The sequence below is a fragment of the Urocitellus parryii genome, chromosome 3 (assembly GCF_045843805.1).
Source record: "Urocitellus parryii isolate mUroPar1 chromosome 3, mUroPar1.hap1, whole genome shotgun sequence".
NCBI classification, from domain to species: domain Eukaryota; kingdom Metazoa; phylum Chordata; class Mammalia; order Rodentia; family Sciuridae; genus Urocitellus; species Urocitellus parryii.
Genome location: NC_135533.1, coordinates 213,193,581 through 213,215,623, shown reverse-complemented (window position 1 = coordinate 213,215,623; position 22,043 = coordinate 213,193,581). Strand labels below are relative to the sequence as shown.

At 41.5% G+C, this 22,043-nt stretch overlaps 1 protein-coding gene and 1 pseudogene across 1 annotated transcript; both read right to left on the bottom strand.

Moving 5' to 3' along the window:
• Nucleotides 1-1,229: 1,229 nt before the first annotated feature.
• LOC144253912 (olfactory receptor 7E24-like) lies at nt 1,230-6,762 on the bottom strand (annotated as a pseudogene).
• An 11,656-nt stretch (nt 6,763-18,418) lies between these two features.
• LOC113178110 (olfactory receptor 7E24-like) lies at nt 18,419-19,402 on the bottom strand. Its single transcript, XM_026382573.2, has one exon. The coding sequence runs from the start codon at nt 19,304-19,306 to the stop codon at nt 18,419-18,421; it is 888 nt and encodes a 295-aa protein (XP_026238358.2). The 5' UTR covers nt 19,307-19,402.
• Nucleotides 19,403-22,043: the final 2,641 nt, after the last annotated feature.

Here is a 22,043-nt window from a genome sequence, read left to right as displayed (position 1 = left end):
ATGCCTAGGGCATCCAATTTACCAAGTAGTTGAAATATATCAGGAAGAAGAGGAGGAGAAAATAGACATCAATAAATATTTACAGTTTGTATCAACTAATAACGAGGTTTTTCTCTAATATTAATTTCTTTTTAAACATTTTTTCATATTAGTATTATTATGGTAAATTTAAGCTACAAAAGTTACAATTTCACCTTTCTGAAGTATATAGATTGAAGCATTAATCACATGTGTATTTTTATGACACTGACACCGTGATCCATCTCCAAAATTTTTCATTTTTCCAAAGTGATAATTGGTTCCAAATGTGAAAAATTCCCAAACATTCCTTCAAAGATTAGCTACAGGCATTGAACAAAGAATATGAGAAACTAATTAGAAAAAAAAATTTAAAAAAGGAAGGAAAGGCTCTGCTTTTGTTGGCCTCACACATGTATGCTGAAGAGAGTTCACTCCACAGCCAATCAGAGTCCTGGAAGGGCACAGGCTCAGGAGTTTGGCTGTGGTTGCTTGGCAACGACTGTTTCCAAGTGGACCACTACCAAACTCCACTGTGGATGGTGCTGTGGGGAGACTTGGCTCAACTCTAAGGGCTAGGTTGGGATTGCACAGGCAGTTTTAGGTGAGGGGGAGGGAAGATGCCTCTGAGGCCCTGGCCTCTGCCAAGGAGAAGCCTTTTGGCTTGGGAACTCAGGACCAGGGGCCCTCAGGCTCCTCCACCAGCCTGAGGATGACGTTCCTGTGCTTTGGGCAGGGAGGTCTTAATATATGTAGCTGGCCCAGGTACCAGGTAGGATACAACCTGTGAATAATGTGCAGGAGGCTGTAAGTGTGGGCAGAAGATGAGAAGAACAGGTAATAGACTGGAACCTAACAGCAAGAAGCCTGAGGCTCCGGAAGGAGGACATGTGTGAGAAGTAAGCAAAGTCCAGGTCGAGCAGCAGGGGGAAGACCAGGGAGGAGTGATCTCCCTCACTAAGACACCTGGTGGCACTGCCCCTAAACCACCTCAGCCCTGGGACCTGCAAACTTGGAGGGGCCTGATGCCTAGTCCACCTTGATGAGTAGCCAAATAAAAACTGGGTTCCCATCCACTAAAAATAAAAATAAAAAGAATGTGAAAAACTAAAAACTAAAGCTCTAAGTATTACTATAAACTCAGATTAAAGGACTGTATGTTGAGCTTTGCTGGATTTTCTAATAAACAGTGCAACTGGATTCTTCATGTGCTATATGAGACATTTCTGCTGTTTCTGCCACCTCCTCAGGACACTTTTAATGTTGCTGTTTCTCAGGCCATAGATGAAGGGGTTGAGCATGGGGGTGACCACAGTGTACATCACAGAGGCCACGGCACCCTTCCTGGGAGAATATGATGCAGCTGACCCAAGGTACACTCCAAAAGCTGTTCCTAAAAATAAGCCAACAACTGCCAGGTGAGACCCACAGGTGGAGAAGGCTTTGTACCTCCCCCCTGAGGATGGGATCCTCAGAATGGTGGAAACAATTTTATAGTAGGAGAAAAGGATCCCTGCGATGGGGAAAAGGCCATATACTGCTCCAAGAAAATACTTGACCAAGATATTATAGAAGGTGTTGGAACAAGAGAGATTGAGAAGCTGAGAAGGGTCACAGAGGAAACTAGCGATTTCCATGTCCTTGAACTTGGTGATTTGTAACATTAAAATGTGCAGTTGGCATTCCAAAAGGCTGAACAGAAATGACAACAAAGAAGCCACAGAGGCGAGGGTTCATCATGACCAGATAATGCAGGGGATGACAAATGGCCACAAAACGATCATAGGCCATCACAGTCAGGAGCATATAATCCATACATGCAAAAATGGTAAAAAGAGACATCTGTGTCAGGCAGCCCACATAGGAGATGGCTCTGCTGTGAGTTTGAATGTTCACCAGCATCTTTGGAACCGTGGTGGAGATGAAGCAGATGTCAGCCAAGGACAGGTTGGAGAGGAAGAAGTACATGGGGGTGTGGAGGTGGGGGTCAGAGCTGACAGCCAGGATGATGAGCAGGTTCCCAAGCACTGTGACCAGGTACATGGACAGGAACAGTCCAAAGAGGACGGGCTGCAGGTCTTTGTCCTCTGAGAGGCTCAGGAGTTGGAATTCAGAGACATCTGTTAGATTGTGTGCATCTATATATCTGAGACATCTTTTGATAAAAAGAGTAAGGGAAAAGAAACATATCAGCAAGCACCCCTCATTCTGTGTACATTTGAATGCAAGTATTCACAAGGGTTGTTCTCACACTGGAGATCCACATGCCTTCAATGTAATTCTCAAAACTGTACACCCAGTCTTGCATACTCTTTACTCTCCATCATTCACCCCTCTTTCCACACCCTATTTGCAGACATTGAACTGAGAAATATTAGAAGCCCAGGAGCAGAGGAGAGAAGAAGTTCATGATCACAATAAAATACAGTCTACTTTTTGAAGGAAATTTCAGGAAACAGTACTAACCTTCCTATTAAGCAAAAAATAATCTTCATTAAAAATTTAATTAATCACAAGCTCATTTTAACTTATTTTTTGCTAAGAAGTTGAGACAAATTTCTTTGACTTATTCCACTTAAGACACCACTGACAGTAGGTGTGTCAGATATCTTCAAAGGGTTTCACCATTCATTGATTTCCTCATTTCCTTCCTCTGGGTTTTAAGCTTGCTGTTCAAAACATTTATAATATAAAACAAATATTCCAGTCTTTAGAGAACTTCAGATTTCAATCGATACGATTGAGTTAAATGCACATAATCAACAGTAATACAACCAATGTGACAGAAATAGATGATATTGAAATCATAAATGAAGAGAAACACTTTGAATAGTTTAATTTATAAAATATCATTTGTATCAACCCATACAATATCAGGAAATTATCTTCTGTACAAATAAGTCCTTTTTTCCCCCATCTGACCTGTTAAAACTGCTTCATGGTTTTGTAATCTCAACCCATCAAGTTTGCAGTTGAAGACTTTAGCACCATTGAAAGCCCCAGACTCAGATCTCTTTTCCAACCACCCTATGGCCACATCACGAATGTCTGACCATTCCTGAGACATGCACTGCAGTTCTCTTCCCAAAGCCACATAAGGGTAACTTAAGTTTGTTATTTGCCAGTTCCCACTGTGACTGAATTGGAAAATAGCACAAAAAAAATCATAGGAAATAAAGCAAACACTTCTGGGTAATTTCCAAATTGTAAATATGGGGAAATAATCATGAGCCTTGTATGGACAATATATGAGATTATGTTTTAAATCTTTCCAATTGTATAGTAATGCTTCTGTCTCATTATTATATACACCTGTGGGTACTTTTGGATGTACTTTAAGACATGAGACCCACACCAATTTAATCAGCATATTTGCATGTGAAGTCCTTTCTTACAACAGAAAAGGAAACCACAGTCTAACAATATCCTGGCTCTTAGAACATGCTCTGAACTATTAGCTATTATTATACTTAATGATATATATTAAAACATACAATTTTGATGACACCTAACTCAGGACTAACATTAGAACAAGATTTGAACAATTTTCTAAGAAATTTGTATTTCTGCATGATTCCATTTTCCTGCAAACCTGTCTCCCAAACACACCTACTGTCAGGAAGTGGGGTAACTTTCTGTTGTTATTTCTATGTCAACATTATCTACCCAGACAGCTTTCTTATTAAATATTGCCTTTAAAGTAATTAGAGCTCATCTAACTAGTGGGCAACACAATAATAGTTGCCCGTAAATGTACTGCTTTACAGTCACTTGTGGTGTGAAGTCTCCCTGTGAAGCACATTTCTCTACTTTAAAGGCTTTATCAGATGCAAAGTATTGGAGAAAGGACCTCCTTAAATTAGAAAATTAATATGGCAATCATTTCAAAGCCCTTCTGCCTCCCTCCCAGTCACACAAATAAGAATGTCTGGATAACATGTCGTTTGATTTCCAATGAAAAAGGCATGTCCAAATTTACTATAAATGACCTGCATTTCTGTCCCTACAAGAACAGTCAAAATCGCCTGCATCTTCTAAATTCCTTATATGTATCAGGAGAATGAAGCTCCATGCCCAAGAAGTAATATGCTGTCCTTGAAGTCTCCTGAGGAAATTTCAACTTGTGCAGGGAATACTGTTTCCCTCTGGCTGCAGCAGAAGAGCTGGTGCCCTGGTCTGGAGTCAGGAAGGCAACATTTCAGACCCACACCCCACCTGCCAGTGTGTGCACAGTGTGCGAATCTCTCCTCCTCTCCCTGATCACTGCTTAAGGGAAACACAGAAAATAACACCATCTCCACAACATGTGCAGCATCAAAGGGAAATTTGAAACTTAATAAATCTTTGGTCACTATGATTTCAACAAACAAATTCCTCCATGATTAGGTAACTATTTGCATTATGGAGGAAAGCCATGGTCAAGGGCAGTGGAGGCTGGAATGAGGTGAAACACTGACCTGTGCCTCGTGGAAGGCTGAGGTGTTAAGTGCCCTTCAGCTTCTGCCTCCTTGCCTTTCTTCAAAACCATGCAAATCTCTGATATGATTCCTAAAACTGTATCTACTGTGCATGATATTAAATAAAAATTAAGGGGGTTCCTATTTCCAAAACATGGACACAGAAGGATACTGTTTTAGCGTGTCTCTGTTACCATGGACACTACTGGAAGGAAGGAAAGTTCAGCCAGGAGGCCACAGTGTGTTCATCCAAATTGATTCTGACCAATTTAGGAAAGAAAAGGTGGGTGGGTTCAATGCTCAACAGACTTTCTCTAGGTGACCCCCTGTGCCAAGCAGGGCATAAGCCCCAGGGGTTCAGAAATATAAAAAGTGAGATATTCTTCCGAATACACAGCACATCTGTAAGGCCAAAAATAAAACATGCCATCTAGAAATAGGAAAATTGTCACTACTGGCCAATGAACAAACTAGTTGAGCACCATGAAGCTTAACCTAGGCATGACTAACAATAACAATAATATCCAGGTTTTATTTTGACCAGATTTTATTCACATATCCCATATTCTGTCACCTCTCAGTGCAGTTGCATCAACTGGAAATCAACTCAGATGAATGGCTGAGTCTAGACACCAGTGAAACTAGTGACTGCTTCACAGACATAGTGAATGGAACTGAGAGACTGCAAAACAGATCCACAAAATATTTTTATTCTTTCCCACCTGACAGTTTTCAGCATAAATCCCCAGATCTTAACCACTGGTAAATCTCAGGCACATTTAAAAAATCTTTCCATTTTTATAAGTAAAAATGAAATTAAATCTGACCTAAGATTTGCTTTGAGATTCAGCAGGGTGTTTTCAAGCATGGAGGAGCATGTGGGGAGCCCCAGGAAGGTTCTGGAAGGGCCCTAGAGCGTGATCTATGCTGAATGATCATGAGCCTCCCCTACTGACCTCTCCTGTGACCTGTGGCTGTTCTTACATGGTGCATGCAATAGGCGCCCACACTGCTCTGCCCTGGGATCCCCAGGAATCTCACAAGGAAGAGCCCATGGGCAAGGCTGTCTTTATGAAGGACAGGGAAGAGGAATGGCTGTTTGGCTTGCTGATGGGACAGCCTGCCAGGGTTCTCCTGTGATGCCCTGTGGCCATGGTCAGGCAGCCCAGTGCGAACAGGCTGCACTCTTTCCCACCTAACAAAGTTACATTTTTTCTACAAAATAATATGTGGACACATATAACTAAAGTGAGATGGTGCACATGAAATGACATAGAACACGTTGCTCACCCCTGAGCCTGGGAAGCCCTGCACCTCAGTTCATGGTGCTCTGGCCTCTGTCCTCCTCCTCACCATCCTTTTCACCACTACCACAGTCCTTTCATAGAGCTTTGGAAACATGTTTGAAGGACCCATTGTGCTGTGGTATGTCAGATTTTTGTAGTAAATAGAACCAGTGTGTTGGTCAGCGGGGTCTCTGATAAACTGCATGATTGTGGCATGCTTGGTGGCTAGGAAGTTTCTGTGCAAAAGTACAGAATGCCTGGCTGCTGGTAAACTTCCATGTGAAAGACTTGGGATGCCTGGCTACTGTAGCAATGTTGTTCATGAGGAAGCTCTGTGTTCAGAGTATTATCAGTTTCGACCTTGATCTTAGGCACTTTAACTTCTGGGAATAAAGGAACTTGCTTGCTAGATATCAATAACATTTCACCAAACACTGGTGCTCCTATCTGCCCTCTTAAGAGTAACTTTAGATAAGGGACTTTCTTGAGAGCTGCACAAAGCTCCTGACATTGCATATTGAAATGTAACTGCAGAATAAGCAACATTACTGATACTCTAAACAATACGTAGTTATGGCACTAATGACCTAATGTAACCTATTGATATAAATAAATGTGGCCGCTTGGACAAGGGGCCACTTCTTTTCCTGCCTCTACATCTTGTCTTTGTGTCTCCATTACTATTATTCCTTACACCAGTGTGAGTGGAAAGCACATTATAAATGAGGTATATGATATCCCAGCAAAAATAAAAACAAAAATTCACAAACATCATACATGAAACTTATCATGTTGAGATCTTCCCATCTGGATACTCAAACTGGGGATTTCTACTTGTAATATAAAAATAATACTTTGGATCTTTTTTTCCAGGATCCCTAGGCTACAATGGCACTTACAAGGTTATGCTGCTTCTCTGCTGGCTCATGACAAAGAAGTGCACATCCCAAGACCCACCCATACCTGGTGCCCATTGAAGGCTCAGACCCTTTGCCCAGCATTCCGATAAATATGCTGGGAGCTTTCTAATATGGAACCACAGCAGGAGACACAGGCATGCAACTCACTAGCAAGAACCATCCACTGAAGGGCTACAGGCACAGACTGATTGTGGTCTAATATATGACCTTGGAAGCTCAATGCACAGAGCTCACAATTAGACTAATTGATCCATGCAGTACCCATCTCTAAGGACTTCCCAATGTTAATTCAGGAAGATGAATAAAAGAAAATGAAGGTCCACTTAAGATTTGGACACTAGCTATAATTAGGAGGAACCTTATTTTCTCAATTTACTTCTTTCAGTTCTATGATTTTTTAGAGCTTCATAAGCTTTTAGGTCCATTTTTATTAGGGTAAAATATAAAGAACAAAAATTATTATGTGAGCTATAACATTTATATGCTTCAGTGACCTTTATTTGGTCATTAAGCTTTTTATTAATTAAGAATTCATTAATTAAAAAACAGTGGTAGTACTGCTCAGAATGATTGTCAAAGCACCATTGCAGCATTGAAATAATGTGGAACTCTGAAACATGTCTCAGACCAAGCTCCAAAGGTCTCTGGTCACTTCCCTTCTTTCCTGCTTTCTTCTCCTAGACTCATGGATATCACTGTCATTGTTCTTGGTAATTGAAGGTTGTAGATGCTGTTAAGAGAAGTATGGGGCTCAGGTATCCTTGACACAGACACAAACACGTAATGTTCAATCTTTTCTCTGGCTCTGTGGGATGTTCCTAAGTAGGAGGAAGGTACTGACAGGAGAGCACCAGAGTGTTAGAACCTCACTGAGCAAGCAAAGAGCAGGATCTGCACACAGAGCTAGCATCTATTCAATATTTATCATCCTTTTATTCGTTTTTATCACCTCTGTGCCTAACATGGTAGAGTGTCTGAGTAATCACAAATGAAAGGTGATGGTCATTTAACCCCAAATATGCAGCATATACCTACATAAGAGAAGTATTAAAATGAAACATATGGGTCGATCCAACATGGCGGCCGGCGAGGAAGCAGCGACTCCAACGTCTCCACTTTAACGGGATATGAAAGACTCATCGAAACAGCTGCAGCCTAGCTACGGAGGAACTTCTAGCATAACTTCCTTAAGAGGAGAGCTGCCGTGAACTGGTAGGTTTACTCGAAGTGACAGGTTGCCCCAGAGAAGTGGATCTTGGAAGGCCACGCGGGCACAGAGGTCTAGTCCCCCAACCATCAGCCGCTCCGGCAGGCGGCTCCCCCTGGAGGCCTAGCTCTCGCCCTGGGAGAAGCGGCCCCACCCGCCCGCTTCCTAACCAGGCGGCCACAGCTACTCGGTGATAAAGGTGCCCACGTGGCGGGTGCAGAAGTTAAGTCCTGCAGATGCCAGCCACCTTTGCAACCCCCGGGAACCCTGAGTGGCTTGGCCCGCCCCGCCCGAACTGGCAGTCCTCCGCCATACGGGCTCCCCCGGGAGGCCTAGCTCTCGCCCTGGGAAAAGCGGCCCCACCCGCCCGGTTCCTAACCAGGCAGCCACAGCTACTCGGCAATAAAGGTGCCCACGTGGCGGGTGCAGAAGTTAAGTCCTGCAGACGCCAACCGCCTTTGCAACCCGCGGGATCCCTGAGCTGCTTGGCCCACCCCGCCCGAACCGGCAGTCCTCCGCCATACGGGCTCCCCCGGGAGGCCTAGCTCTCGCCCTGGGAGAAGCCGCCCCACCCGCCCGGTTTCTAACCAGGTGGCCTCAGCTACTTGGAGATAAAGGTGCCCTCGTGGCGGGTGCAGAAGTTAAGTCCTGCAGACGCCAGCCACCTTTGCAACCCACGGGATCCCTGAGCGGCTTGGCCCGCCCCGCCGGAACCGCCAGTCCTCCGCCATACAGGCTCCCCCGGGAGGCCTAGCTCTCGCCCTGGGAAAAGCGGCCCCACCCGCCCGGTTCCTAACCAGGCAGCCACAGCTACTAGGCAATAAAGGTGCCCACGTGGTGGGTGCAGAAGTTAAGTCCTGCAGACGCCAACCACCTTTGCAACCCGCGGGATCCCTGGGCGGCTTGGCCCTCCCCGCCCGAACCGGCGGCGGGTGCAGAAGTTAAGTCCTGCAGACGCCAACCGCCTTTGCAACCAGCGGGATCCCTGAGCGGCTTGGCCCGCCCCGCCCGAACCGGCAGCGGGTGCAGAAGTTAAGTCCTGCAGACGCCAGCCACCTTTGCAACCCGCGGGATCCCGGAGCGGCTTGGCCCGCCCCGCCTGAACCGGCAGTCCTACGCCATCCGGGCTCCCCCGGGAGGCCCAGCTCTTGCCCTGGGAGAAGCGGCCCCACCCGCCCGGTTCCCAACCACGCGACCGCAGCTACTCGGCGATAAAGGTGCCCCCGCAGCGGGGGCAGGAGTTAAGTCCTGCTGATACCAGCCGCGTTTGCAAGCCGCCGGCACCCAGTGCGGCTTGGCCCGCCCCGCCTGAACCGGCAGTCGGCCTCCATCATCCGGGCTCCCCCGGGAGGCCTAGCTCTCGCTCCGGGAGCAGCCCCCTGCAAGCTAGGCGAACCTTCGACCCATCGGGAGGTTAGGCCCAGCAACCTGCGGAGTGATAGAGGTGCCCCTCGTGCCTGCTGGGTAGGCAGACCTTTGACCGACCAGCAGAGCAGACCTAGGGCCTGCCAGCGTGGTAGATGGATCACACCAATTGGAGGAGGATCACAGCCACTACATGCCCTGCAAGGGTGATTATTCAACTATACAAGAGCAATATAAATAAATAGAGGGAAAATTTCAAAGCACAACAGTTTCACCAAGCAGAAAGAAACGCCAGCAGTATGAAAAGACAAGGAAAGAAAGGACCACAGGCAATGCAGGTCAACTCAACTTTAGAAGAGGTAATAGGTGCAACAGATGGAATGTCAGATAGAGAGATCAGGATATACATGCTTCAGATGATCTGGAGTCTCAAGGAAGACATGAGACAGCAAAATCAGATAATGAAAGATCACATTGACAAACAAATCCAGGAAGTAAAAGATCAATTTCATAGGGAGATAGAGGAAATAAAAAACAAACAAATAGAAATATTAGAAATGCAGGAAAAAATAAACCAACTTAAAAACTCAATTGAGAATACTACCAGCAGAGTAGATCACTTAGAAGAGAGAACATCAGACAATGAAGACAAAGTATTTCAACTGGAAAAGAACATAGACAGCTCAGCAAGTCTGCTAAGAAACCATGAACAGAACATCCAAGAAATATGGGACAATATCAAAAGACCAAATTTAAGAGTCATGGGGATACAGGAAGGCACAGAGCTCCACACCAGAGGAATACACAGCCTATTCAATGAAATAATACGAGAAAACTTCCCACACTTGAAGAATGAGACAGAATCCCAAATCCTAGAAGCCTACAGGACGCCGAATGTACAAAACCATAAGAGATCCACACCTAGACACATTATAGTGAGGATGTCCAACATACAGAATAAGGAAAGAATTTTAAAAGCTACAAGGGAAAGGAAGCAGATTACATTTAGGGGTAAACCAATCAGGATAACAGCTGATCTCTCAACACAGACTCTGAAAGCTAGAAGATCCTGGAATAACATATTTCAAACACTGAAAGAAAATGGGTTCCAACCAAGAATCGTGTATCCGGCAAAATTAAGCTTCAGGTTAGAAGATGAAATTAAAACCTTCCATGATAAACAAAAGTTAAAAGAATTCGCAGCTAGAAAACCATCTCTTCAAAAAATCCTTGGCAAAACATTGCAGGAAGAGGAAATGGAAAATAACATTGAAAACCAACAATGGGAGGTAGGACAGTAAAGGGGGGAAAGTAGTCAAAGAGGATAACAAATCAGGTTTAGTAACATCAACAAACAAATATGGATAGAAGTACAAACCATATCTCAATAATAACCCTAAATGTCAATGGCTTAAACTCACCAATTAAGAGACACAGGCTAGTAGAATGGATCACAAAACAAGACCCAACAATATGCTGTCTACAGGAGACGCATCTGATAGAAAAAGATATCCATAGACTGAAGGTGAAAGGTTGGGAAAAATCATACCACTCATATGGACAGCGGAAACAAGCAGGCATGTCCATACTCATATCTAATAAAATAGATTTCAAGCCAAAGCTAATCAAAAGGGATAAAGAAGGACACTTCATACTGCTCAAGGGAACCATAAACCAACAAGACATAACAATCATAAATATATATGCCCCAAATAATGGTGCAGCGGTGTTCATCAAGCAAACTCTTCTCAAGTTCAAGAGTCTGATAGACCACCATACAATCATCATGGGAGACTTCAACACACCTCTCTCACCACTGGACAGATCTTCCAAACAAAAGTTAAACAAGGAAACTATAGAACTCAACAACACAATTAATAACCTAGACTTAATTGACATATATAGACTTTACCACCCAACATCAAGTAGTTACACTTTTTTTTCAGCAGCACATGGAACCTTCTCAAAAATAGACCATATATTATGTCACAGGGCAACTCTTAGACAATATAAAGGGGTAGAGAAAATACCATGCATCTTATCTGATCATAATGGAATGAAACTGAAAATCAATGATAAAAGAAGAAAGGAAAAATCAAGCATCACTTGGAGAATGAACAACAGGTTGCTGAATGACATATGGGTTATTGAAGACATCAAGGAGGAAATTAAAAAATTCCTAGAGTTAAATGAAAACACGGACACAACATATCGGAATCTATGGGACACATTGAAAGCAGTCCTAAGAGGAAAATTCATTGCTTGGAGTTCATTCCTCAAAAAAAGAAAAAACCAACAAATAAATGATCTCATACTTCATGTCAAAATCCTAGAAAAAGAGGAGCAAAACAACAGCAAAAGAAGTAGAAGGCAAGAAATAATCAAAATCAGAGCTGAAATTAATGAAATTGAAACAAAAGAAACAATTGAAAAAATTGACAAAACTAAAAGCTGGTTCTTTGAAAAAATAAATAAAATTGACAGACCCTTAGCCATGCTAACGAAGAGAAGAAGAGAGAGAACCCAGATTACTAGCATACGGGATGAAAAAGGCAATATCACAACAGACACTTCAGAAATACAGAAGATAATCAGAGACTATTTTGAAGCCTTATACTCCAATAAAATAGAAGATAGTGAAGGCATAGATAAATTCCTTAAGTCTTACGATCTGCCCAGATTGAACCAGGAGGATATAGACAACCTAAACAGACCAATAACAATAGAAGAAATAGAAGAAACCATCAAAAGACTACCAACTAAGAAAAGCCCAGGACCGGATGGGTATACAGCAGAGTTTTACAAAACCTTTAAAGAGGAACTAACACCAATACTTTTCAAGCTATTTCAGGAAATAGAAAAAGAGGGAGAACTTCCAAATTCATTCTACGAGGCCAACATCACCCTGATTCCGAAACCAGACAAAGACACTTCAAAGAAAGAAAACTACAGACCAATATCTCTAATGAACCTTGACGCAAAAATCCTCAATAAAATTCTGGCGAACCGGATTCAAATACATATCAAAAAAATTATACACCATGATCAAGTAGGATTCATCCATGGGATGCAAGGCTGGTTCAATATACGGAAATCAATAAATGTTATCCACCACATCAATAGACTAAAAAATAAGAACCATATGATAGTCTCGATAGACGCAGAAAAAGCATTCGACAAAGTACAGCATCCCTTTATGTTCAAAACTCTAGAAAAATTAGGGATAACAGGATCATACCTCAACATTGTAAAAGCAATATATGATAAGCCACAGGCCAGCATCATTCTGAATGGAGAAAAATTGAAGGCATTCCCTCTAAGATCTGGTACAAGACAGGGATGCCCTCTCTCACCACTTCTGTTCAACATAGTCCTCGAAACACTGGCCAGAGCAATTAGACAGACGAAAGAAATTAAAGGGATAAAAATTGGAAAAGAAGAACTTAAATTATCACTATTTGCAGATGATATGATTCTATACCTAGCAGACCCAAAAGGGTCTACAGAGAAGCTATTAGAGCTAATAAATGAATTCAGCAAAGTGGCAGGATATAAGATCAACACGCATAAATCAAAGGCATTCCTGTATATCAGCGACAAATCCTCTGAAACGGAAATGAGGACAACTACTCCATTCACAATATCCCCCCAAAAAATAAAATACTTGGGAATCAACCTAACAAAAGAGGTGAAAGATTTATACAATGAAAATTACAAAACCCTAAAGAAAGACATAGAAGAAGACCTTAGAAGATGGAAAAATATACCCTGCTCATGGATAGGCAGATCCAACATCATCAAAATGGCGATATTACCAAAAGTTCTCTATAAGTTCAATGCAATGCCAATCAAAATCCCAGCTGCATTTCTTGTAGAAATAGATAAAAGAATCATGAAATTCATATGGAATAATAAAAGACCCAGAATAGCAAAAACAATACTAAGCAGGAAGTGTGAATCAGGCGGTATAGCGATACCAGACTTCAAACTATACTACAGAGCAATAGTAACGAAAACAGCATGGTACTGGTACCAAAATAGGCGGGTGGACCAATGGTACAGAATAGAGGACACAGTAACCAATCCACAAAACTACAACTATCTTATATTTGATAAAGGGGCTAAAAGCATGCAATGGAGGAAGGATAGCATCTTCAACAAATGGTGCTGGGAAAACTGGAAATCCATTTGCATCAAAATGAATCTGAATCCCTATCTCTCGCCTTGCACAAAAGTTAACTCAAAATGGATCAAGGAGCTTGATATTAAATCAGAGACACGGCATCTGATAGAAGAAAAAGTTGGTTATGATCTACATACTGTGGGAGCAGGCTCCAAATTCCTCAATAGGACACCCATAGCGCTAGAGTTAACAAATAGAATCAACAAATGGGACTTACTCAAACTAAAAAGTTTTTTCTCAGCAAAAGAAACAATAAGAGAGATAAACAGGGAGCCTACATCCTGGGAACAAATCTTTACTCCACACACTTCAGATAGAGCCCTAATAACCAGAATATATAAAGAACTCAAAAAATTAGACAATAAGACAACAAGTAACCCAATCAATAAATGGGCAAAGGACCTGAACAGACACTTCTCAGAAGAGGACATACAATCAATCAATAAGTACATGAAAAAATGCTCACCATCGCTAGCAGTCAGAGAAATGCAAATCAAAACTACCCTAAGATACCATCTCACTCCAGTAAGATTGGCAGCCATTAGGAAGTCAAACAACAATAAGTGCTGGAGAGGATGTGGGGAAAAGGGCACTCTTGTTCATTGCTGGTGGGACTGCAAATTGGTGCAGCCAATTTGGAAAGCAGTATGGAGATTTCTTGGAAAGCTGGGAATGGAACCACCATTTGACCCAGCTATTCCCCTTCTCGGTCTATTCCCTAAAGACCTAATAAGAGCATGCTACAGGGACACTGCTACATCGATGTTCATAGCAGCACAATTCACGATAGCAAGATTGTGGAATCAGCCTAGATGCCCTTCAATAGATGAATGGATTAAAAAAATGTGGCATTTATACACAATGGAGTATTACTCTGCATTTAAAAATGACAAAATCATAGAATTTGGAGGGAAATGGATGGCATTAGAGCAGATTATGCTAAGTGAAGCTAGTCAATCTTTAAAAAACAAATACCAAATGACTCCTCTGATATAAGGGGAGGAAACAAGGACAGGGTAGGGATGAAGAGCTTGAGACGAAGATTTTCATTAACAGGGTTGAGAGGTGGGAGGGAAAGGAAACGAGAAGGGGAATCGCATGGAAATGGAAGGCGATCCTCAGGGTTATACAAAATGACATATAAGAGGAAAGGAGGGGTAAGACAAGATAATTCAAATGGAAGAAGTGATTTACAGTAGAAGGGGTAGAGAGAGAAAAGGGGAGGGGAGGGGAGGGGAGGGGGGATAGTAGAGAATAATACAGACAGCAGAATACATCAGACACTAGAAAGGCAATATGTCAATCAATGGAAGGGTAACTGATGTGATACAGCAATCTGTATACGGGATAAAATTGGGAGTTCATAACTCATTTGAATCAAACTGTGAAATATGATGTATGAGGAACTATGTAATGTTTTGAATGACCAACAATAAAAAAAAATAAAATAAAAAAAAAATAAATAAAATGAAACATATGGAAATTTTAAAACTGTAATTTCAGCTCAAAAAGGTATTTCAGTTAATAGGAAAGATAGCACAATGAATGGAACATAACTTTTCTATGTTCATATGTGAATATACCACCAGTGAAACTCAACTTCATACACAACCACAAGAACAGGATCCTAATTAGAATAACTTATACTCTATTTATATATAATGTCAAAATACAACTCTGCTGTCATGAATCTCTAAAAAAACAGATAAAAATTCACTGAAAAAAGATATTTCAGTTGAATAGTATGAAGATTAGCCTTTCCATTATTAATAACTATCTAATATTTTCCCACATTTTACACCTTTATCACATATCAGTTGTACAGGGAACAAACATTTTCTGCTTAATCTGGATTCACTGACATTGTATAAATTAATTATCACCTTGGATGACATTGCTATTTCAGAGACACAGGAAGTCTGCCCTGAGTTACAGGGGAAAATGAATACAGCAAACAACAGTAAAAACTAAATTGTGAATCTCTGGCTCTGATGCATTAATATTTTTCACTGTTTTCCAACCGTCAGAATATTTTAAGCTGAATCCAGGGGTCTTGTCTGCAGGCACATCCCTGATACATCTTCAACCTTCCCAGATTCCTGAGTAGTAATGAAACCCAGACCTGCTTTCTCTCCTCTTCAGATGGAGAGGGCTAATTACCAGAATAGGGGAGGATTTGGCAGCTGCAGAGGTATCCTGCAGAGGAGGACACAGGGAGGTCTGTGCTGGATTACTTGTGCTCACTGGATGGTAGATCTTAATCTCGTTTCAGCCATATTGGTGAAACTGATGCCACTGACTACTCTGTCCTGGGATCTACCAGAAATCTCAAACATAGAAGAAGAAGGGTCCCATCCTGGAAGAAAACAGACATGAAACACAGGGGTGTTATGAAGGGGTCAGCCTGCAGCACTGGCCATGTGCCTCAAATCCACAGTGCATTTCACACATGGCTTCAGCTAAGAAGAAGTACATGGGGGTGTGGAGGTGGGAGTCAGAGCTGACAGCCAGGATGATGAACAGGGTCCTAAGCACTGTGACCAGGTACATGCACAAGAACAGTCCAAAGAAGAGGGGCTGCAGGACTGGGTCCTCTGGGAGGCTCATAAGTTGGAATCACAGACACGTGTTAGATTTTGTGATTCTATACTGCTTGGACAATTTTGACAAGGAAAGAGGGTGTTTAAAAAGAAAACAGGCACCCCTCAACCTGGAAACATTTGAATTCCAGTATGCACAAGCAAGGTGCTCATGCTTTAGGTCCATCCACTGACAACAATAATTCTCAATAGTGAAAAACCCAGTCTCTACATACTCTTTGAATTTACTTTCTCCATCATTCACCCCTCTTTCCATACTGACTTTAAAGACATTGAACTGAGCAGTGTTAGGAATCCAGGAGCAGAGAAGAGAGAAGGAAGTTGATGATCACTATTAAATATAGCTTACTCTTTTGGAAAAAGTAAGGAATATGTAATGACCTTCCTTTCAGGGAAATTAAGAAGCAGTTTGATAACCTTATATTCTTTTAAGGCTTTTGGACAAAGTCTTTTGATACGATATGTAACTCTGTGTGAGGACTGCTTTCCAGCCCTCACAACTAAATCAAGGGTGGTGGATCATAACCAGAAAGCAGCATGAGCCCCTTTTCTGCAAGGAGTCTCATCATTCTTGGATCTTCTCATTTGCTTACTGTGTGGATTTGTGGGGTTTTCTTTAAAAAATATGGAGTATAAGGGCTGGGGATGTAGCCCAGTTGGTAGAGTGCTTGCCTCACATACACTAGGATAAGGGTTCAATCCCCAGCACCCCACACACACACACACACACACAAATCACTTGCAAATGTTTTCAGGCTGGGGTTGTGGCTCAGCAGTAGAGTGCTCGCCTAGCACGTGCAAGGCCCTGGGTTCAATCCTCAGTACCACATAAAAATAAATAAATAAAATAAAGGTATAAAAAATTTTAAAAAAATATGGAGTATAAAATAAGTATGCTTGTCTTTGGTTAACTTCAAATATTGTTAAATATGAATGAGTCAGCACAATATCAATTGTAGAACTGACCATAAATATCACATTAGTGTGCAACGTACCCAGCAATGATTTTAAAATCATAAATTGTAAGATGTTTCAGTCATGCTCACCACCATGGATGTCACACACATGCCTCGACTCTCAGTCCTTATGACTGACACTGTGCAGTGCTCTCCCCTCTGGGCAGCCACACTGCATGTTGGTCCTTCCTCCATCCTCACCTCCCTCAGCAGTTACCTATTTACCCTGGCTCAGGTGGTCGTGACTAAGGAGAGTGGATTCCACATGGCTGTACCCAGGGTTCCTCCCACCTCATCTTCAGGGCTGACATCTGTGCACACTCAGGTAGGGACTTCCTAATAGACACAACCAGGGTGAGAAGAAACACAGTGTGGGGCCCACTGACCTGGAGGCATCAAGCAGAAAGGCTGGAGGCACAGGTGTGACCTTGGAGGCTCAAAGCATAGAACAGACTGGCAAAATGGGTGAGCCTCTCACAAACTCTAAGATTCTCCTAACAATGATGATGGGATAAGAAGTTTGGAAAATGAACATCAAATAATGCTTTTCAGTAATTTTTAGTAAAAAAGAAGCTTTAAAGAAGAGTGAAATTATGGCATTTGCCAGTAAATGGATGGAGTTGGAGAATATCATGTTACGTAAAATAAGCTAATCTCACAAAACCAAAGGCTGAATGTTTCCTCTAATATGTGGATGCTAATTCACAATAAGGAGAGGGGGTGGGGGGCACTAGGGAAGAATAGTGTTACCTTAGATTAGGTAGAGGGAAGTGATGGGAGGGAAAGAGAGAGGATGTGGGGATAGGAAAGATAGTAGGATGAAACAGACATTATTACTATATGTATGTATGTGCCTGCATGACCAATGTGATTCTGCAACATATACACTCAGAAAAATGAGAAATTATATCCCATCTATGTATGATCTATCAAAGTGCATAAATGCATTCTACTATCATGTGTAACTAATTATAACAAATTAAAAAAATAATTTAATAAAGAAGTTTGTTAGTAATTAAAACAAATTTTAAAATAAGAAGATGATTTATTTTATCGATTTCCTCTATTTATTCTTAGAAAATAGTACCTTCTTAAAGCCACATTCATTATGGTCAACTTAAATTACAAAAAAAAAGAAAAATCTTGCCATTATTACCATTTGGAACTGCAAAGCTCAGTGGCATTAAATATAGGTATAGTTGCCAAAACATCACTATCGTCTATCTCCACCATTCCTTATCTTACAAAAGTGAAACTTTCTTTCCAATGTAAAAGAGTGCCAAACATCCCTTGCTAATAGGAGTTCCAACCATTCTACAGTAAAATTTGGTGAGAAATTAGCATAAGGCACATCTGTACAGGACCAGGTATGTAACTTTACTGCATTTTCCAACACACATTGCAACCAGTACCACGGAAGCTGGGATTAGATTGCCCTGCTGTGAAGCTTCCAAAGGGCACCTTTGATATCCTTGTTCCTCAGGCTGTAGATAAAGGGGTTCAGCATGGGGGTGACCACAGTATACATCACTGAGGACACCACATTCTCTCTGGGAGAATGTGATACAGCTGATCCAAAGTACACTGCAGTACTTGTTCCTAAAAATAGGCAAAAAACTGCCAGGTGAGAGCCACAGGTGGAGAAGGCTTTGTACTTCCCACCTGAGGATGAGATCTTCAGAATGGAGGAAATTATTTTATAGTAAGAGAAAAGGATCCCTGAGATGGGGAAAAAGCTATATAGGGCAAAAACAACATACTTGCCAGTATTAATAGAGTAGGTGTCAGAACAGGAAAGACTCAGAAGTTGAGAAGGGTCACAGAAGAAACTAGAAATTTCCACATCCTTGAAGCTAGTAATTTGTAAGATCATCAAATTGTGCAGCTGAGAGTCCAAGAGACTCAGCAAAAATGATACCAAAATTGAGAAGCCACAGAGGCGAGGGTTCATAATGACTGTATAATGCAGGGGGTGACAGATGGCCACAAACCGGTCATAGGCCATCACAGTCAGAAGCATATAATCCATACAAATAAAAATGACAAAAAGAGACATCTGTGTCAGACAGCCCACATAGGAGATGACATCATTGTGAGTTTGAATGTTTATAATCATCTTTGGGACCGTGGTGGAGATGAAGCCGATGTCAGCCAAGGACAGGTTGGAGAGGAAGAAGTACATGGGGGTGTGGAGGTGGGGGTCAGAGCTGACAGCCAGGATGATGAGCAGGTTCCCAAGCACTGTGACCAGGTACATGGACAGGAACAGTCCAAAGAGAAGGGGCTGCAGGTCTGGGTCCTCTGAGAGGCTCATGAGATGGAATTCAGAGACACGGGTTAGATTTTGTTCTTGTAGGTAGCTTGGACAACTTTTGAAAAAAAGCAAAAAAGGTGTTAAAAAATAAATATATAAAAGAGGATCTCCTCATTTTGGAAATATTTGAATTAAAGTATGCACAAAGAAGGAGCTCATGCTTTAGGTCCATTCACCTTCAACAATAGCTCTCAGTAGTGAAGCACCCAGTCTCTACATTTTCTTTCATTATCACCTTCTCCATCATTCACCCCTCTTCCTATACTCACCTAAGAAGCATTGAGCTGAGCAGTGTTAAAAGTCCAGGAGCAGAGAAGAAGCCCATGATCAACCCATATAATGTAAGCCAAATATCTGTTATATAAATGACCCTACCCTTTTTTTTTCTTTTTCTTGATTCTGTATTCTATCTGGCCTGCCAAACGTGCTTCATGGTTTTTTGATCTCAAATCATCAAGTACATTGTTTATGACCCAGCACCAAGGAAGGCTCCAAAACTCAAGGTTTTTTTTTTTTCCAATCTTAGTTCTTCTTCATGGGTTCTCTGGTCAGCCATTCCTGACACATTGATTTCAATTCTCCTATTTAGGCTACATGAAGTACACTTGGGTTCATTATTTATCATTTCTCTATGTGAAATAATTGGATACAATAGAAAACAGAGTATAACAAGTAAAAATGTAACACCTTCTTGGAAACATCCTCCTTTGTAAATGGAGGTAGTAATTACCTCCCTTGTATGATTGTCATGAGGAAATTAAAAAAAAAAAACTTTCAAGTGGCATAACTCGTAGTTCTCTCCCATTATTAAATCTACCTGTCTATATTTTAGAATATCCATACACAGTGATGTCAGACTAATACCAATTATATCAGCATATCCACATGTGAAGTTCTCAGTGGTTCTTTCTTACACCAGATCTGAAATCCTATGTCTAACAATATCCTGCCATGTAGAACCTTCTTCATGAATATTACCTACTCTTATTGTCCATAATACCCATCACCTATATTGAAACATATGAATCTGATAATAATTCAGGACTAACATTGGATAGACATCTGAAACATTACCTAAGAAATTTGAGTTAATATCTCTGTCTGATTCCATTTTCCTGCAAACCTGTTCCCCAAACATACTTATTGTTATGAAATGCAGAGGTGTAATTATTTGCTCATGTTTTCATGCCAGAATCATCTACCAAACACTTTTCTTTCACACAATTACCTAAAACATAAGTTAAAAAATCATCTAAGTAATTTGCAAAACAATGCCCATTGGCCATGGAATGTACAAGTTTACATTAACCTGAGCTTTTAATTTCTCAATGAAGTACATTTCTCTTCTGCAAAGTCTTTTCTGGTGCAAAGTGATAGAAAGGACATCATGGTTTAATTCAGTAGTATATTAGTATGACAATCATTTCAAAGCAGTCTCCCTGTCACTTAAATAACAGTGTCTGGATAATATGTTGTCAGGACATGATTGGTTGATTTCCAGTGCAAAAGCTGTGTCCAAATTTACTCTTAATGACCTACATTTAGGTACCTACAAGAACAGTCACTATCACCTACATCTTCTCCATCCTAATATGTATCATGGAAATGCAATTTCACCCTAACTAGAAATATTCTTCCTTGATGACTCCTGAAGAAGTTTGGTCTTGTGCAGGGAATACTCTTTACTGTGGCTCTAACAGCAGAGCCAGTGCCTTGGGCTGGAGTCAGACCTGCATCACCTGCCAGTGTGTGCACAGTGTGCGAATCTCTTCTCCTCTCCCTGCTCACTGCTTAATGGAAACACAGAAAATAACGCCATCTCCACAATTAATGCAGCATCCAAGCAACATTGGGAACTCAATGAATATTTGGAAATTGTTATTTTAGTAAAAAAAAAAATCCCATAATTACATAAGTATTATTATTATGGAGGAAAGCCATGGTCAAGGACACTGGAGGCTGGAATGAAGTGAAACCCTGCTGTAGGTCTCAGTGGAAGGCTGAAGTGTTAGGTGCCCCTTCAGCTTCTGCCTTGTTGCTTTTCTTCAAATCCATGAAAATCTCTGCCATGGTTTCTGAATACTTTCCTACTGTGGATGGAACTAAATAAAAATAAAGTGTCCCTATGACCAAAACATGGACACAAAGGACACTGTTTGAACTTGTCTATTCCCATGGACACTGCTGGAAGGAATGAAAGGACAGTCAGGAGGCCACAGTCTGTTCATCCAAATTCGTTTTGGTCAATATAGGGAAAAGGGTGGGGTGCTTCAATTCTCAACAGACTTGCTCAAGACGTCGCCCTGTGCCAAGCAGAAAACAGGCTCCGGGGTGTAAGAAATAGAAGAAAGGAAGCTGTTCCTCCCAGATGCACAGCACATGCATCTGTAAGGGCAAACATAAAGTGTCCCATCCAGAAACAGGAAAACGGTCACTTCAGGTCACTGGATATATTAGTTGAGTGGAATGAAGATTAACCTATCAGGACTAATAGTACCAATAATATCCAGATTTATCATGCCCTCATTTTATTCCCCTATCCCATATGATTCACATAAAAGAACCAAGTATCTACTTTATCCTTACTGTAGTTGCATCAATGGGAAATGAATTCAGATGACAGGGCTGAGTCTAGACACCAGTGAAACCAGGGACTGATTTACAGACACAGTGACTGGGCTGACAGACCCTGGAAAGCATTGATGTAATTATTTTATTCTTTCCCACCTGACAGTGT

What these genes read in the sequence shown, in the direction of transcription:
- LOC113178110 (XM_026382573.2), bottom strand. Translation starts at nt 19,306, where the DNA reads ATGAGCCTCTCAGAGGACCCAGACCTGCAGCCCCTTCTCTTTGGACTG.